This window comes from Nyctibius grandis, chromosome 5, assembly GCF_013368605.1.
Source record: "Nyctibius grandis isolate bNycGra1 chromosome 5, bNycGra1.pri, whole genome shotgun sequence".
Lineage (NCBI taxonomy): Eukaryota > Metazoa > Chordata > Aves > Nyctibiiformes > Nyctibiidae > Nyctibius > Nyctibius grandis.
The window spans coordinates 81,455,939-81,470,875 of NC_090662.1; the positions used below are offsets into that span (position 1 = coordinate 81,455,939).

A 14,937-nucleotide genomic window follows, 5' to 3' on the forward strand; every position below is an offset into this window, starting at 1 on the left:
AGTTGAAGCAGCTTGGGGCTGTGAGCGCAAGCACAGCCTGTGGCCAGTTCTGGGTCTCTCGCTGGCAAGAGGCAGGGCAGGGCACCACAAACCTCTCACCGGTAGATGGAGAAGTTTGCTGGCATGAAGGACAAGCAGAAGAGGACTTGAAAAATCTTCTCCCCAGTAGCTGATAATTTGGTCATGATAATCAAATCAATGGTTAATTTGCAATACTCATGTGCGCAAAGACAAACGGAATGTGCCTGAGACAGAAGTGTTGGGTGTACAAAAGTGTATGGTACGTCTTCTGCTACACATCGTTAGCTTAATGGTGTCTTTTCTTCTGCTGTTCAACTTTGGGACCTCCTAATGGAAAGACCAAAAGAGGCATGATGCAAGATGTGTGTATGAAGAGCTCGACATACCACATCTAACATCAGCCCACTCATACTTGACACATACTCAGTTCTCGGATTTGGCGACAAGACAATTCCAGCAGAGCAGCTTTGGCTGTCTGTTGTGGCAGATGGACATTTACACCGAACTGGATACTTAGTCTAATGATTATATTTAAACAAGTTAAGAATGATTTAATGTATTACTGTTGAAATGCTTTCTGTCCAGATCATGTTTAGTCTAAAACCTCCCCAACCCAAACTGCTATGATGTGACAGGCATCAACCTTGGCTGATTTACCAGGCTAACCAGGAGCAGACACCCATGGATCCGCACCAAAGCAATGCACTCCTGTGGTACTGCATTTCATCAGTGTCGCTGCCTCTTATCCTCCATCTGATGACTGCTGTGGTGACTTTTCAGGTGGCATTTCTTATGTACAATTTTACTGCATTTTGTTAAATTTGGTTGGACACACAAGGGTGTTCAAAACAATTATTAGGCCAAAATCCATTTTTCCAGTAGTTTTGATAAGGCTGAATTAAAGCGCCGTTAAGATACCTGGCCTGCTGTAATCTGCCTTGGTCGGGCATGTAACCCCTTTATTCTGTTTTCACTGTACCTATTGACCAAAATATTGGTTGTTTGGAAGAACCAAAAAGCTGTCAGTGCCTGTGGTTAGGTGCACAGAACAGTGAAGAGGTGGTGGGCTGTGTTTCAGGAGCTTGAGGGGTTTGCCGCTTGTTTTGTTTATCACCCTGACTTGTATCAGGTATACAGTGGCCAGCAGAACTTGGGAAGTGATCGTCCCCCTGTACTTGGCACTGGTGAAGTTGCACCTTGAATACTGTGTTCAGTTTTGGGCCCCTCACTACAAGAAAGACACTGAAAGGTACTGGGGCCTTTTCCAACCTAAACATAAATCTATGATTCTGTTAGCCAGGTAGCTTTGGTTTCCTTATCTGCCCCATCCTTTTCTGCCCTTCACTGGTGTTATCCATCACAACTCTTGCGAGGAGGAACCACCTCTCCATCTGCACTATCCACCGTCTTCAGTGCTTCAATGCAATGTTTCCTGTAGGGAAATCGCTTGATTTCTGAGGCAGCCTCAAACAACTTGTCCTCCAAGACGGTGCTTCCACAGCCGGGTCCCCAGTGACGGCCGTGGATGCAGGACATGCAACAACTATAGAAAATAAAGCCATCACGCTGGGAGCAGAGTCCTATTAACTTTCAAGTGGTGATTATATGGAGAAGTTGTGATACTGTGACATGCAGAGAATGGGGTGTTTATTGCCTTCCTGGCAGGAATGTGCTGGGTGTCAGGGCTTGTGAGAGAGCTCTACAAAGCCTCTCATTATTTTCATCCTCTCATTTATATTATTTTGTAGAAGCTCCTTTAGTGCAGAAGACAGTGATATTATCTTACTGAATTTTAATGTAATTTTGTAATGGAATGGATTTGTTTTGTCCTTGTGCCGTGGCCTCTTACCCATCAGGGTTGGCAGCGTGCACTCTGGAAGGCTTTTGCTGCAGTACATCTGCTAATCCTTCTGCAAAGGTGGAAGTGGTTTGTGATAGTTTGACATCTTGCTTGTGTGGTTTTGCAGCAGCACTAAGTACTCCATGCAGATGGGAATAACATGAAAGCATTTAGGGGGCTAGTAGCTCCTGCTGTTTGGTAGCCCAGTGAGAGTGAGGGAGCTCCTGTACTGAGAGGGAAAGGGAGGAGGGAAGCAAATCCCCTCTATGACCCCTAACATGGAACAAGGCACACAGCAACACCAGCCTGTGCCTTGCTCAGCTCTATGCATGTGTTCAGAGTGGAAAGCTATGCAGCCTGATGAGATGCTGTTTCTATTCTGGGCACAGTTATTAAACACAATATTAGCTTTACCGGACATCGGCTGTGGCTGCATTTCATGTATGCACCAGTATAGTAGGTTTTTCCAAAGACAGAGGCTGATGAGGAAGGCTGGGAGTGGTGGGAAATATGGAAAGGAAAAGATCTTCCTACCTTCTTTTCCCCTACATCATGAGTGTTGGCTTATTAGATATAAAAGCTCAATCTAGTTATCAAAAGCATAACCATCTTTCTGCTTCAGAGATGGGGGAACGTGATTTGGGCAATTTCACTCACTCAAAAACTTTAATCTGAAACTTCCCTGCAGAACCAAACCTCTTGCTGTTTCAGTTCAGTTTATCCAGCTGCAGAACGGCCATGAGCGCCTCGGACCATTCCTATCCCCACAAAAATGCAGTGGGGGTCACATGTGTGAGCGTGAACACCATCCCCCAACTTATGTGGACTGCTGACAGACTGCAGATGAAGAGGGATGTAAACGGCAGTAGGCAGAGAATGCAGCTTTGAAGGGGTGGGAAATACATAGAAAAAAAAAAAAGACAACACTGGCAGGTGAAGCAGGCGCAGGACATGTTTCTTTCAAAGCTTTTGAAACAGAAAAACTAAGTACCTTACTACAGCCCTTACTATTTTTAGAGCTTTGGGTCAAGAAATTCTTGGGTGAAGTGTCAAAAATCTACCCATCTGAAGACTCTTCCATGACTGCTGCAGAAATCCAGTTCAGACGATGCACTTTGGTGCATTTTACAGTTGCGTTTTATTGTCCCATTAATTAAGGGGATAATTTTCATGGCAGAAGAGTAAGATGCTGTAAACTGCTCCTGTGGGCAATTAAAGGTTGAAGTGCAGAAATAAACTGAGAGTACAATTCAGTATTGGGGAACACCATCCATGTAATAGAGAAAAAAACCCAAAAAGATAGAAATCCTGATTTCATATTAGGCTTGAGGAGGTTGGCATCAGTGTCTGGGCTAGCAGTAGCTTAAATTAGTAAGTTTTTGAGGATCAAAGCAAAAGAAAATGAAGCAGGTAGTAGACAGGGCTGTGTTTCACAGGAGCATGTTTCCATGTTGCAGCCTGCGGTTTTGCCCCCCAGGCATTTGGGTCAGGCACCAGGTCCATCCGCTCCCAACTACAGGCACTCCCTAACCCTGTGAGTGACAACCTCATGCTCTGGGGACTACAGACAGACTGCCAGTCAGGAAAGCAGTTTCTGCATGATGATTGCACCATGGAGAAATCAGGGCCACAGGAAAAAAAAGTCAGCTTTAATGATCAGTCAGCTATGTCTGTCGCCTCCCCTGGCTCCAGCAGAATTCCCTCCTTACCTCTGGCAATAATTGCAATGCCACGTGCGAATGTGAAGAAGTGATGCTCGTTTTCCCCGCTCCAGAGCACCGCAGAGGTGGGCAGAGCCGGAGCCAGGCCCTGGGCGAGCCTGGGGGTCCGTGGCTCAGAGGTCCGCAGGTGGCTTTCTGGAAGAACATAATGATTTCTGAAAGAACGGCACCAAAACCACGCCTTTCAAGAAAATGCTTTTATTTTTTGTTGAGTTGGCACGTTCCAGCAGAAATATTTTTCCAATCAGTTAATTATTTTCAATGCTGAACTTCTGCCAGCTATTCTAGAGAGGAATACGCAGGACAGTAGGGCTACGGTCCTTCTATGTACAATTACCATGGCTTTCCTAGCACTAGACTCCGGTTAGGAAGAAACAGGAGAACTCATGTAGCATCATGTGTTTGTGTATCTCCAGCTTGGAGAGGCAAACCAAGACTCTTTTCCCTCAGAGTGACAATTCTGGGTAACACCTTTTAGATGCTGACAGGCCCGCTATGGAAAAGGGCTTTTTTCCTGGTTTATTTGGAAGTTTCCTTCTTAGTCTCCAGGCCAGTTCACTGTCCAAACCACCAACCTAACTGTCCTGGTTTTGCAGGGATAAAATTTATAGAATCACTTTTCTGTTACATTTTGTTTCAGTTTGTGGCCAGCCATCATGATCAAGGCCATTAGCAGTGAAAGCCAGGGCAGCTGACCCAGGCTGGCCCACAGGTGTATTCTATAACATTAACATCAGGTTCACTATAAATGGGAAAGCTGCTGGGGATGGGGGGGGCTCTTTGCTCTGCTCTCCTCTCTTTTCCTTCTTTCCCCTATCTTCTCCATGGAGGAACTTGCCCCCACTCTATGAGCTAAGTATAATTTTGTGTCTTTTGTATTAGTATTGATATTGGTTTTCTTATTTTATTAACTCTGTTTAAATTTCAACCCATGAGTCTTCCTCCTTTTCCCAATTCCCTTTATTGGTTGGGGAGGGGACACTAGGTGATAGAAGAACTGGTTATTGTTTAGCTCTGGGTGCAGGCTAAATGGAGACACTAACCCCACAGAAATCTCATTGCTTAACGTAGTCCTTTCTCAAGCTTTCTACTTTGCAAGAAAGACAACTGCATTTGCAGCACCCTGCTACAGTCCTCTACTGCTTTCAGGTAATGCTGGACGACACTAGAATCCTTTGCCGCATTAGGTGCGATCCACTGAAATGGCTTTCCACGATGTGCATGGATAAAGACAAAAATCAAACTCTTCAGATGGTGAAAATGAGTGTTACTCCACCGGGAAAGGCAGAACACCTTTCACATGCCAGCCATGTGTATCATTCAACACGTTTTACATACTTCTCACAGTTATACCTTTGGCTTTGATGAAGAGGTGCCTACTTAAAGCAGGGTATGTTTGCTTCTGACTTCTCTTTATGGGTAAAAACATGTTAGAAATAAGCAGAGTATGAGCAGGAATGTGCCTGGCCAGTAGAGCCTCATCTGAACGTGAACTTCTCACTTCAGTAAGTACAGATGCTGGCAGTAACTCTCTCTGACTTTCTTCCCCTATGCCCCAACACCCCCATGGTCACTTGAAAAGTGGGAGTGTCGGCAAACCTATATTTTCCAGGGTTGTGAAGACAAACTGTTCAGGAAATAAAGGAGGGGGTTGACAGTACCATCAATCCCATTAAAAGTTCAACTTGCTACCTAAATACACATTGAACATGTGAATAAAATATCTGGGGCTTTTCTTTTATTAGTATCCTCAAGAGTGGATGAATATATTGAAGTTTATAAGGCTCTCAGAGATTCTGCAATGGATGCTGCTCGAGGAGTGCAGCACACACGGAGCATCCGCACACATGTAAGTGATATTCACTTATGGAAGTTTTTTTGAGAGAACAGTAAAGACCCCCTCGGTTAATGACATTGTTCAGTCTTCTTACATTTCTTCATAGATTCAGGGTAGTAAAGTATTCCCTATCCCCTTCGGTGCTTGTTGCTAGAGGCATCCTGATAATCAGACTAATCTTGGGCCAATTTTCAACTCCTAACAGCTCAGTAAACTAAAATGCTTAGGCAATTTATTCTCTGTATATTGTCAGCTAGGTAACACTTCATTTCTCATTCCATGGCTGCATTTTATTGTTTTAAACTGAAATCCAGCATGTGTGTTTCCAACAGATTATCTCCATAATCACTTTCTTTTTGCTACAGAAATGATCTGAAAATTGTTCTTTGATACGAGAGAAGAGTTCATGAGGCCACACTGTACAGAAGCTCGAATCGTGCAATTATCATTTGTAAAGAGAAACCGTTATCAAAGTAACTGCAGGGGACACCTCCAGGACTCCTCTTAGAGTCAGAAAATTTGAAACATACATTTCTCTAACATGAATTTCACTCCAAACCCTTCTGAATAATTCATGAGAACTGATTTAATGTCGTAGTTAAGTCTGGCACTCAGGACGGAGATCAGGGGCTTCTGCTGCAGATGGAGGATTTTGCCACTTCCTCTGGGGTAGGGGGGACAGAGCTGGGGTCTCATCACTAGGAGGGGAGGGTTTTGCTACCCAGGTGCCTTTGATTTGGGAAAGTGCCTTCCCTGTAATGGGTAGGCTTGCAGGGAAAGGCTGGGGTGGAGGTGAGTACCTTCCTTACTTCTGTATCAGGCTGCCTGCTAGGGAGGCAGGAAGGTAAAGGGGAGCAGGAGCCCCCTGTCCCCCTGCCTCACTCTGCCCTCACCGGTGCTAACGGCAATCAGAACCAGAGCCCCTACTTTTCTTAGGCAGCATCAAATTACCCACGCTGGTAGATAACAGATTTTATCTGTTCTTTAAAGGAAGAAGGCACCTTGAGGTGAGAAAATGCCATTTTCTTCTTCATCCACTAAATGAGAGGAGCTATAAATTGCTGGAAAATGGTAGTTTACAAAGCACTAAAAGGAAGACCTGCAGTTTGGCATGTGACCAATACCAAAAGCGTGAGTCTGGTTTTAACTATCATCTTGTGTGTCCACAGGCAGCCAAATTAGCTGAAGGGATGCTCATTGCTTGTACTTTTTACTTGTAAAAGTAAGGGGGTCACAGGCAGCTGTGCCCTGAGGGCTTGCTCCTCCAGCAGGACTGCTGCTGCCAAATTCCTCTTCTCTCCCAACCTAGGATGAGTTGGAAAACTAAATCTATGTGGTACCCCTCTCCCCAGGCTCTGGGGACTTTTTAGGCAAAGCTGACTTCCATGAACTCAGGATTTCAACCCACAGGGCTCTGGTATGTTACGGTGCTAAAACTACCCAGGACTCACGTTCCCATTACACAGTGTAGCCTGAAGACTAAATGCCATTTGATATTGCCGGATTTTGGAAGAGGACATGGGGAAATGGAAAACAACCATTTTATAGGATTTATCAGTGTTTAATCCCAAAGGTGCTCCTTCTTTTTACAGGTCAGAGAGTGGCAAAATACACAGGTTTTGTTAATTCCCAGAGGACAAATTCCTCCCCTATAAGAACAGGGTGCTGATGCACAGAACCATGCTACCAAGCTGCCGAGCAGTGCTGAGCGTAATTGTGTTTCTTTTTCACAATACAACAAGGCTAGGATGCTGTCACTGATAATGCAGATGTAAAACTGATGAGTTGCAATACAAAACTACGACAGTTTTATTCTTGGCAATCTCATTTTGCTGAAATGCAACAATCATGAGTACTTGTTAATTATTCTCTTTGTATTATGCATCATTTTATATTTAAATGGGAGTCATAGGTGGTTATTACTTACAGATATTCACAAGCCAACAAGCTGTCTTTAACACATGTGAGGAACTGGGGAAATCACATGACTGTGAAGTGAGAAGTTGGTTCTTGTTCTAAAGCCTCTGTATTTTTCAAATTTTAATCATTGCCTCATGCTATAGATGACACCTACTGGGCAAACGAAGACCTGGCACATCCAGCATTCCAGAGCCTTCTGAATTCTTGGTTATTTCCCAAAACTGCTGACAAGAACAAATCCTCTTTACCCTCTGCAATAAGATTTTGTTGTGCCCTTTCCACAGGCAGGCCATTTGTAACTGCTAAGAGGAAGGCCAGAAGGACAAACCCTCAACTCGCTGGAACTTACAGGATAAAAAGTGGCTCTGTGTTTGCAGAGGAGGGGATGCATAAATTGTCCTTCTGAGACTATTACTTTTATTGAAGTCTAAATAGTCCCTCTGTTTTGTAAGCTTTTTACAGAAGCAGGAAGACCAGAACATTAGGGAAAATACCACTTACCCTTTTTTACCACTGGTTCTTTTGCTTTGCAGGCAACTATGATGATAACTTCCTTATACCAGCCCATTACCAATCAGTGTTAAACAATGAAATAGCAGTGTGTTAAAGTTCATCAAATAAAAGTGACATTAATGACATAGAAAGAAAACACTGAAAATTCTCCCTTTATGTTGGCTAATTACTCCCATTGGGATTAATAATAGACTTTCAATGTGTAAAAATGATATTGGGTATATTATCAAAGTTGTTGCTCTTATTGCTTTCTAGAGAAACTGATTTGAAGAGCAAATTTCTATCAAAACAGACTGTGAAAGAAGGCAACCCAAACATCAGGGGTACTTTTCTCAAAGTTAGTCCATATTCTGTATGATGAACTCACTGATATAACTCCACTGATGAAAATTCCAAGTATTTAGAGAAAAAAAACCCATCAGATTATTGCTCCCCCTTTGAACTTATAATAAGAAAAAAACCTTACACATACTTTGCATGTGCAGCTACAGGGATTAACTGCACATATTAGATATTTGCAAGCATAATTAGTTAGCTGTCTGCAAAACTCCAGTTACCCAGGAAACACTTCATTCTCCCTGGTAATTGCAAACCTGATGTGCCACAACTGCCCACACCTTTTTGTGTAAAACAAGACACTTAAATATACGGAAAAATAGTCTAGAAATTGAATTATCTTAAAAATGGATTCCATCTTTATTAACTTAATAGGGAAATTTCTAACAAACTTGTATTCAAATAAAAAAAAAATAAAAGAAAGCTGTACGTTCAGGAGTGGTCCAGAACTTAGCTCTGCATGATCCCAGAAAATAATGCTACATAGTAAGGTCTCCAGATCCCCAAGGAAATTACAGATTGGCATGTAGTGTCATGATTTTTTTTAACATACCAGTTTTCGTCAGCTGCTCTAGTTTAATAAGAGGATTCAGTTTGACCTATTGGCCTTTGAATGTTCATGTACATATTCTCGCCCATGTGATGAGAATATATGGGGCAGTGCGCTTCTCCCGACATCTTTGGTATTTGGAAAGCTATAGAAACTTTACTCTGTATTGAAAGTTTTCTTTGCAGGAGAGAGCCCTGAATATAAAGCTCCCACCAGTTGAGGCATGGAGACCTTTCCCTCAGGCAGCCATACTCTATTTGCCTTTCTGGGAGCATTAAGGTAAGATCTCACCAGGTACTGTTCGGGAGTTGAATATATTCATGTAGAAATCTATCAGTAGTTCAGTGAAGAGATTCAGAGGTACCAGAGCACTCAGGGAGGCTGTTCCTTTCGATGGCCTGATCAAATTCAAACCAAAGACACAGGCCAGGCTGGATGCTGTCATTCTGTTATATATGCTCTCCTGTGAAACCTGGAAAAACATAAACATAAATAGGTATATGCAGACATGTGCCCCAGAGATGGAGAGACAAGACACCATCCTGTACTGAGGATGAACCAATGATGGGAGTAGACCCTGGCCACAGGTACATCACTGGCTTGTTAACGGCCTCAGGGCTGGCTATGGGGCCACTGGAATCTGTGTCCCTCAAGTACAAGATGTCAGTAAATCAAGCAAAAAGGCTGAACTGTTTCTTTATGCTAGGAAAACTAATTGTTTTCAATCCTTCTATATGGAATCTATTGTTATCTTTGCTGGGGGGCAAGGAAGGACAGCACAAACAAACAGCTATCCCATCTGCTTCGGTACTAAGTCCTCTATAGAATAAAACTTGAGGACTTCTGAAGTTGTTTGCCAGAGTTTAGAAGGACTTTTTTTCTCCCACTGATGCATTACTTCACTTCCAAGTACCTCCACATCCACCCAGCTCTTCTGAAGCAATGGAGGTGAAAATGGGCTGTAGGTAAAATACACAGCACTGAAATCTGTTCTGCACCTGGATGATGTGTCCTGCTTCTAACTGTGGATGTGAGCCCAGAACTGGGTAGCAGCAGTATTTTTTTTCTCTGTGTGAGCTTGGCAGGGAATTTGCGTGTGATTTGCTCTCCTGCATTGCAGGGCTGGTATCTAAAGCCCAATATGGTCTGGGTGTCCTATCTGACAAGTTCTCTGTTATTGTAAAGAGCCAAAAAGCTGAAGGTGCTCTTGATTCCTCCTGACCTAGGTAATTCAGCCAGTTCTTCTCAGGCTGACGGTTGCAGCTGTTGATCAATAACCTGTCATGGGAAGACCATGCAGTCACAAATGCGATACAGGTTACTCTGAAGCTGTCATCTCAGAACAGAACAGAGAATTATCGGGCAAAATCTCCCATGTATTCTTCCTGCTACAATTTCAAGTGGAATAGGAAAGCAAAAACTTCACTTCTTAGTGCTTCTCCATTTCTGTCTTGCCATAAGGCCTCCTGAAAAGGCAGCTCTGTAGTACTATGAGAAGTCTGAGGGCACTAGAGGAAAACCTAAGAAACATTATGATCATGTGAACACTTCTTAGCATATGCATAAACTCCAGTTGCTTCTACCCAGTAATGCAGGTTTGATTCCCCTCACGCAGCCTACCCTCCTCGGTGTTTTACCTAGCAAGGAGCCTGTTTGCTCAGCCAAGAGGGGATATAACATTCTTTAGACATGCACAGGATGGAAGTCTTTTCCTTGGGGGACATGAAGAAGCACTTATGTGCCCCAACACACAGCATTTTCTTCATAACCATATTAACTTTTCCAATAGGAACTATTTTCCCCTCCAATCTTTGCCTTACTCTCCTGGGACATCAGAGCTACCGTGATGCTACTTCTACAAATATTAAAGGCTTCAATTGTTTTTAAGGTCATGAAGCAGGGCTGGATAAAGGAAGGGGGTATTAATAAGGACGTACTGGTGCCATAACCACGTTGCAATGGATTGACTTCACAACTTGAGAATAAAAAGTCATTAGATTAAACAGCAATACCTGCTTCATGACCTTATGCAAAACCTACATCGTTCTCTCTAGAGTACGAACCACGTATAGCCTGCTGACCTTCACGTACTGCTCTCAATGCACTATTTAACTCTACAGAAAAACCAACAAGCCCATCTTGTTAATTTAATCTGCTTCAGATGAGATCAGCTCAAACAAGAGTTCATTATACTAGAGCAATGTAGCAAAAGCTAAACTACTACCAAAATAACTGATAAGGGAAAACAGCTAGGACAATGATGAGTATCCTGTTAACAAGGAGACATAGACCTAGGTATTACCCTGAAGGTAGCTGGACAATGAAGCTGGCGTTTGGATGCTTCTAAATATAACCAGGTTAGGGACTGCATTCTGGCCCTTGAGTCAAGCGGTCATACTGGCTCCATCCACACTGTGTAATATTGTACTGTGAAACATCTGTGGATTGAGGACAAAATATTTTATGGTGTTTGTTTCAGTTGAAAGTCTTTAAAATAAAGTGAGAGCTACAGCCCATCACATTGTGTTTTCTACAGCACAAAACCAAAGGTAGGTGCTGTATATCCTAAGGCACGTACCTTAAGTGTATACAGGGCAGGTACCCTGTGATGGCACAGAAGCATGTGGTATAGTACTAGAGGACAGTGGAGGATGGAAGGAGCCAAACCTGTTGCAGTTGTCTTTCCCTGGCTTTTGGGAGTGCTCCCTGACACATTCCATCCAGCAAGTCATGTATTGGATGTGTATACACACAAAAGGTGCTATCTTTAAGTGCTAGTTGAAACTCACCCAGCTTAACCTCACTGCTGCCTTTGAAGGCCAATGTTTCAGCCCAAAACACCACCACTGCGACTTGCTGGTAGAGCTAGATTTGTTTTTTCTCTTTAGGCCAACTATTTCAAAGAATGTTTCTAACTCCAAGATGAAACCATCTCTTCCCACCCACCACCACTCTGTGAGCAATTCAAGGAGATAGTAAATGTTGAAATGATCAACAAAAATACCCATGACACAGCCTCTCCCCTGAGAGAGAAAATCCTTAAGATAAAATGAACCAGTGATTATATCATCTGAGGCAGAGCTACACTAAGCCTTATCTGTGAATCATCAATCAGGCTGACACTTAGGAATTCAAGGGAGACTCCTCGGCACGTTGCTTCACTTCAAAATGCACAGCAATCCCTTCCTCAGCAGATCCAAGAAGAAGTGTGCAAATGAATCCAACTATCTCCACAAGAATCTCTGCTGGCTCACCAAGAGCTGCAAGCGAGGAAGCCTTGTCATACCAGTAACGGCTTTATCCCTCCCTGAGGGGATCAGGCTTCACACCATCTCAACCCCTCACTACTCCAATGCCAGATTTCTTTCTCGAGTGACATGAACACATCCACTTCATCTACAACACTATCACGAGCAGCTGATGTTTTCTTCCAACACTAGACGATGTAAGGGCACGATGCAGCCAGCCAACTTCTTAATGGGCTACCCCTCTAAATAACTGCACCCCAAAGCTATGTTCTAGCTAAGAAATACAAATGACATCTTTAGCATTTGGACTAACCCGTTTGAATCACAGAATCACAGAATGTTAGGGATTGGAAGGGACCTCGAAAGATCATCTAGTCCAATCCCCCTGCCGGAGCAGGATTGCCTAGACCATATCACACAGGAACGCGTCCAGGAGGGTTTTGAATGTCTCCAGAGAAGGAGACTCCACAACCTCTCTGGGCAGCCTGTTCCAGTGTTCAGTCACCCTCACCGTAAAGAAGTTTTTCCTCATGTTTATGCGGAACCTCCTGTGTTCCAGCTTGCACCCATTGCCCCTTGTCCTGTCAAGGGATGTCACTGAGAAGAGCCTGGCTCCATCCTCATGACACTTGCCCTTTACATATTTATAAACATTAATGAGGTCACCCCTCAGTCTCCTCTTCTCTAAGCTAAAGAGACCCAGCTCCCTCAGCCTCTCCTCATAAGGGAGATGTTCCACTCCCTTAATCATCTTCGTGGCTCTGCGCTGGACTCTCTCTAGCAGTTCCCTGTCCTTCTTGAACTGAGGGGCCCAGAACTGGACACAATATTCCAGATGCGGCCTCACCAGGGCAGAGTAGAGGGGGAGGAGAACCTCTCTTGACCTGCTAACCACACCCCTTCTAATACACCCCAGGATGCCATTGGCCTTCTTGGCCACAAGGGCACACTGCTGGCTCATGGTCATCCTGTTGTCCACTAGGACCCCCAGGTCCCTTTCCCCTACGCTGCTCTCCAACAGGTCTATCCCCAACTTGTACTGGTACATGGGGTTGTTCTTGCCCAGATGCAGGACTCTACACTTGCCCTTGTTATATTTCATTAAATTTCTCCCCACCCAACTCTCCAGCCTGTCTAGGTCTCCCTGAATGTCTGCGCAGCCTTCCGGTGCGTCAGCCACTCCTCCCAGTTTGGTGTCATCAGCGAACTTGCTGACAGTGCACTCTATTCCCTCATCCAAGTCATTAATGAATATATTGAATAGTACTGGTCCCAGTACCGACCCTTGAGGGACTCCGCTAGACACAGGCCTCCAACTGGACTCTGTCCCATTGACCACCACTCTCTGGCTTCTTTCCTTCAGCCAGTTCACAATCCACCTCACTACCCGATCATCCAGACCACACTTCCTCAGTTTAGCTGCGAGGATGCTGTGGGAGACCGTGTCAAACGCTTTACTGAAATCGAGATAGACCACATCCACAGCTTTACCATCATCTATCCACCGGGTTACGTCTTCATAAAAGGCTATCAAGTTGGTTAAGCATGACTTCCCCTTGGTGAAGCCATGCTGAGTGCCCCTAATGATCCCCCTATCCTTGATGTGCCTAGAGACAGCACCAAGGACAAGTTGTTCCATCACCTTTCTGGGGATGGAGGTGAGGCTGACCAGTCTATAGTTACCCGGGTCCTCCTTCTTGCCCTTTTTGAAGACTGGAGTGACATTCGCTTTCCTCCAGTCCTCAGGCACCTCTCCCGTTGCCCACGACTTTGCAAAGATGATGGAGAGTGGCCTAGCAATGACTTCCGCCAGCTCCCTCAGCACCTGCGGGTGCATCCCATCAGGGCCCATGGATTTATGGACGTCCAGATTGCTTAATTGGTCCCTGACCCAGCCCTCATCAACCAAGACAGATTCCTCCTCTATCCTGACTTCTTCTGGGGCCTCAGGGGTCCGGGGCTCCTCAGGACAGCCTCCAGCAGTATAGACAGAGGCAAAGAAGGCATTCAGTAACTCCGCCTTCTTTTTATCCTCTGTCTCCAGGGCCCCCACCTCATTCATCAGTGGGCCTACATTGCCTCTAGTGTTGGCTTTACCTGCAATGTATTTGAAGAAGCCCTTTCTCTTGTCCTTGACCTCTCTTGCAAGGTTTAATTCCAAGGAGGCCTTAGCTTTCCTAGTTGCCTCCGTACATCCTCTGACAACAGACTTATATTCCTCCCAAGTGGCCAGCCCCTCCTTCCATGATCTGTACACCCTCTTCTTCCACTTGAGTTTGCCCAGCAGTTCCCTGTTTAACCATGCAGGTCTCCTGGTACCCTTCCTTGACTTCCTACCTGCTGGGATGCTCTGATCTTGAGCTCGGAAGAAGCAGTCCTTGAATGCTAACCAACTATCTTGGGCCCCCTTACCTTCTAGTACCCTGTCCCATGGGATTTCCCCTAGCAATTGCTTGAAAAGGCCAAAGTTGGCCCTCCTGAAGTCCAGGGTTGCAATTCTGCTAGCTATTCTGTTCCTGCCACATGAGATCCTGAACTCTACCATCTCATGGTCACTACAACCAAGGCTGCCCTCAACCTTCACCTCTTCAACCAGACCCTCCTTGTTAGTGAGAACAAGATCCAGCAACGCTCCTCTCCTAGTTGGCTCATCCTAGTTTGACTCCTTCTTTGATTCCCACACAAAGTTAGTAATCGTCATCTCTGTTTCAAGTGAAAATACACTTGCTCTGTCAAATTGACAAGCTAATAAAAGTCAGTTCTCCAAGGACCTAGATCGTATCTTTGAACATCACTGAAAAGTATTACAACAAAGAACTACACAGTCCGGTTTGCTGTTTTTTTTCTCCCTTTCATTGCAACATTTATAGAAAAATCATTAAGTAATGACACCCTATATTGAAAGAAAGTCCGCTAGAAAGATAAAACATGTACATTGTAAAACTCATCAT

The 14,937-nt window shown here is 44.4% G+C and overlaps 1 protein-coding gene across 1 annotated transcript in view; it reads right to left on the minus strand.

The window, feature by feature from the left end:
- Positions 1-8,926: 8,926 nt before the first annotated feature.
- The window catches only part of ARHGAP8 (Rho GTPase activating protein 8), an 87,763-nt gene continuing 81,752 nt past the window's right edge, over positions 8,927-14,937 (minus strand). The window contains exon 13 of the mRNA XM_068401037.1: positions 8,927-9,210. Coding sequence (XP_068257138.1) covers positions 9,013-9,210 — 198 coding nt within the window. The 3' untranslated portion in view covers positions 8,927-9,012. The remainder of the gene's footprint in view (positions 9,211-14,937) is intronic.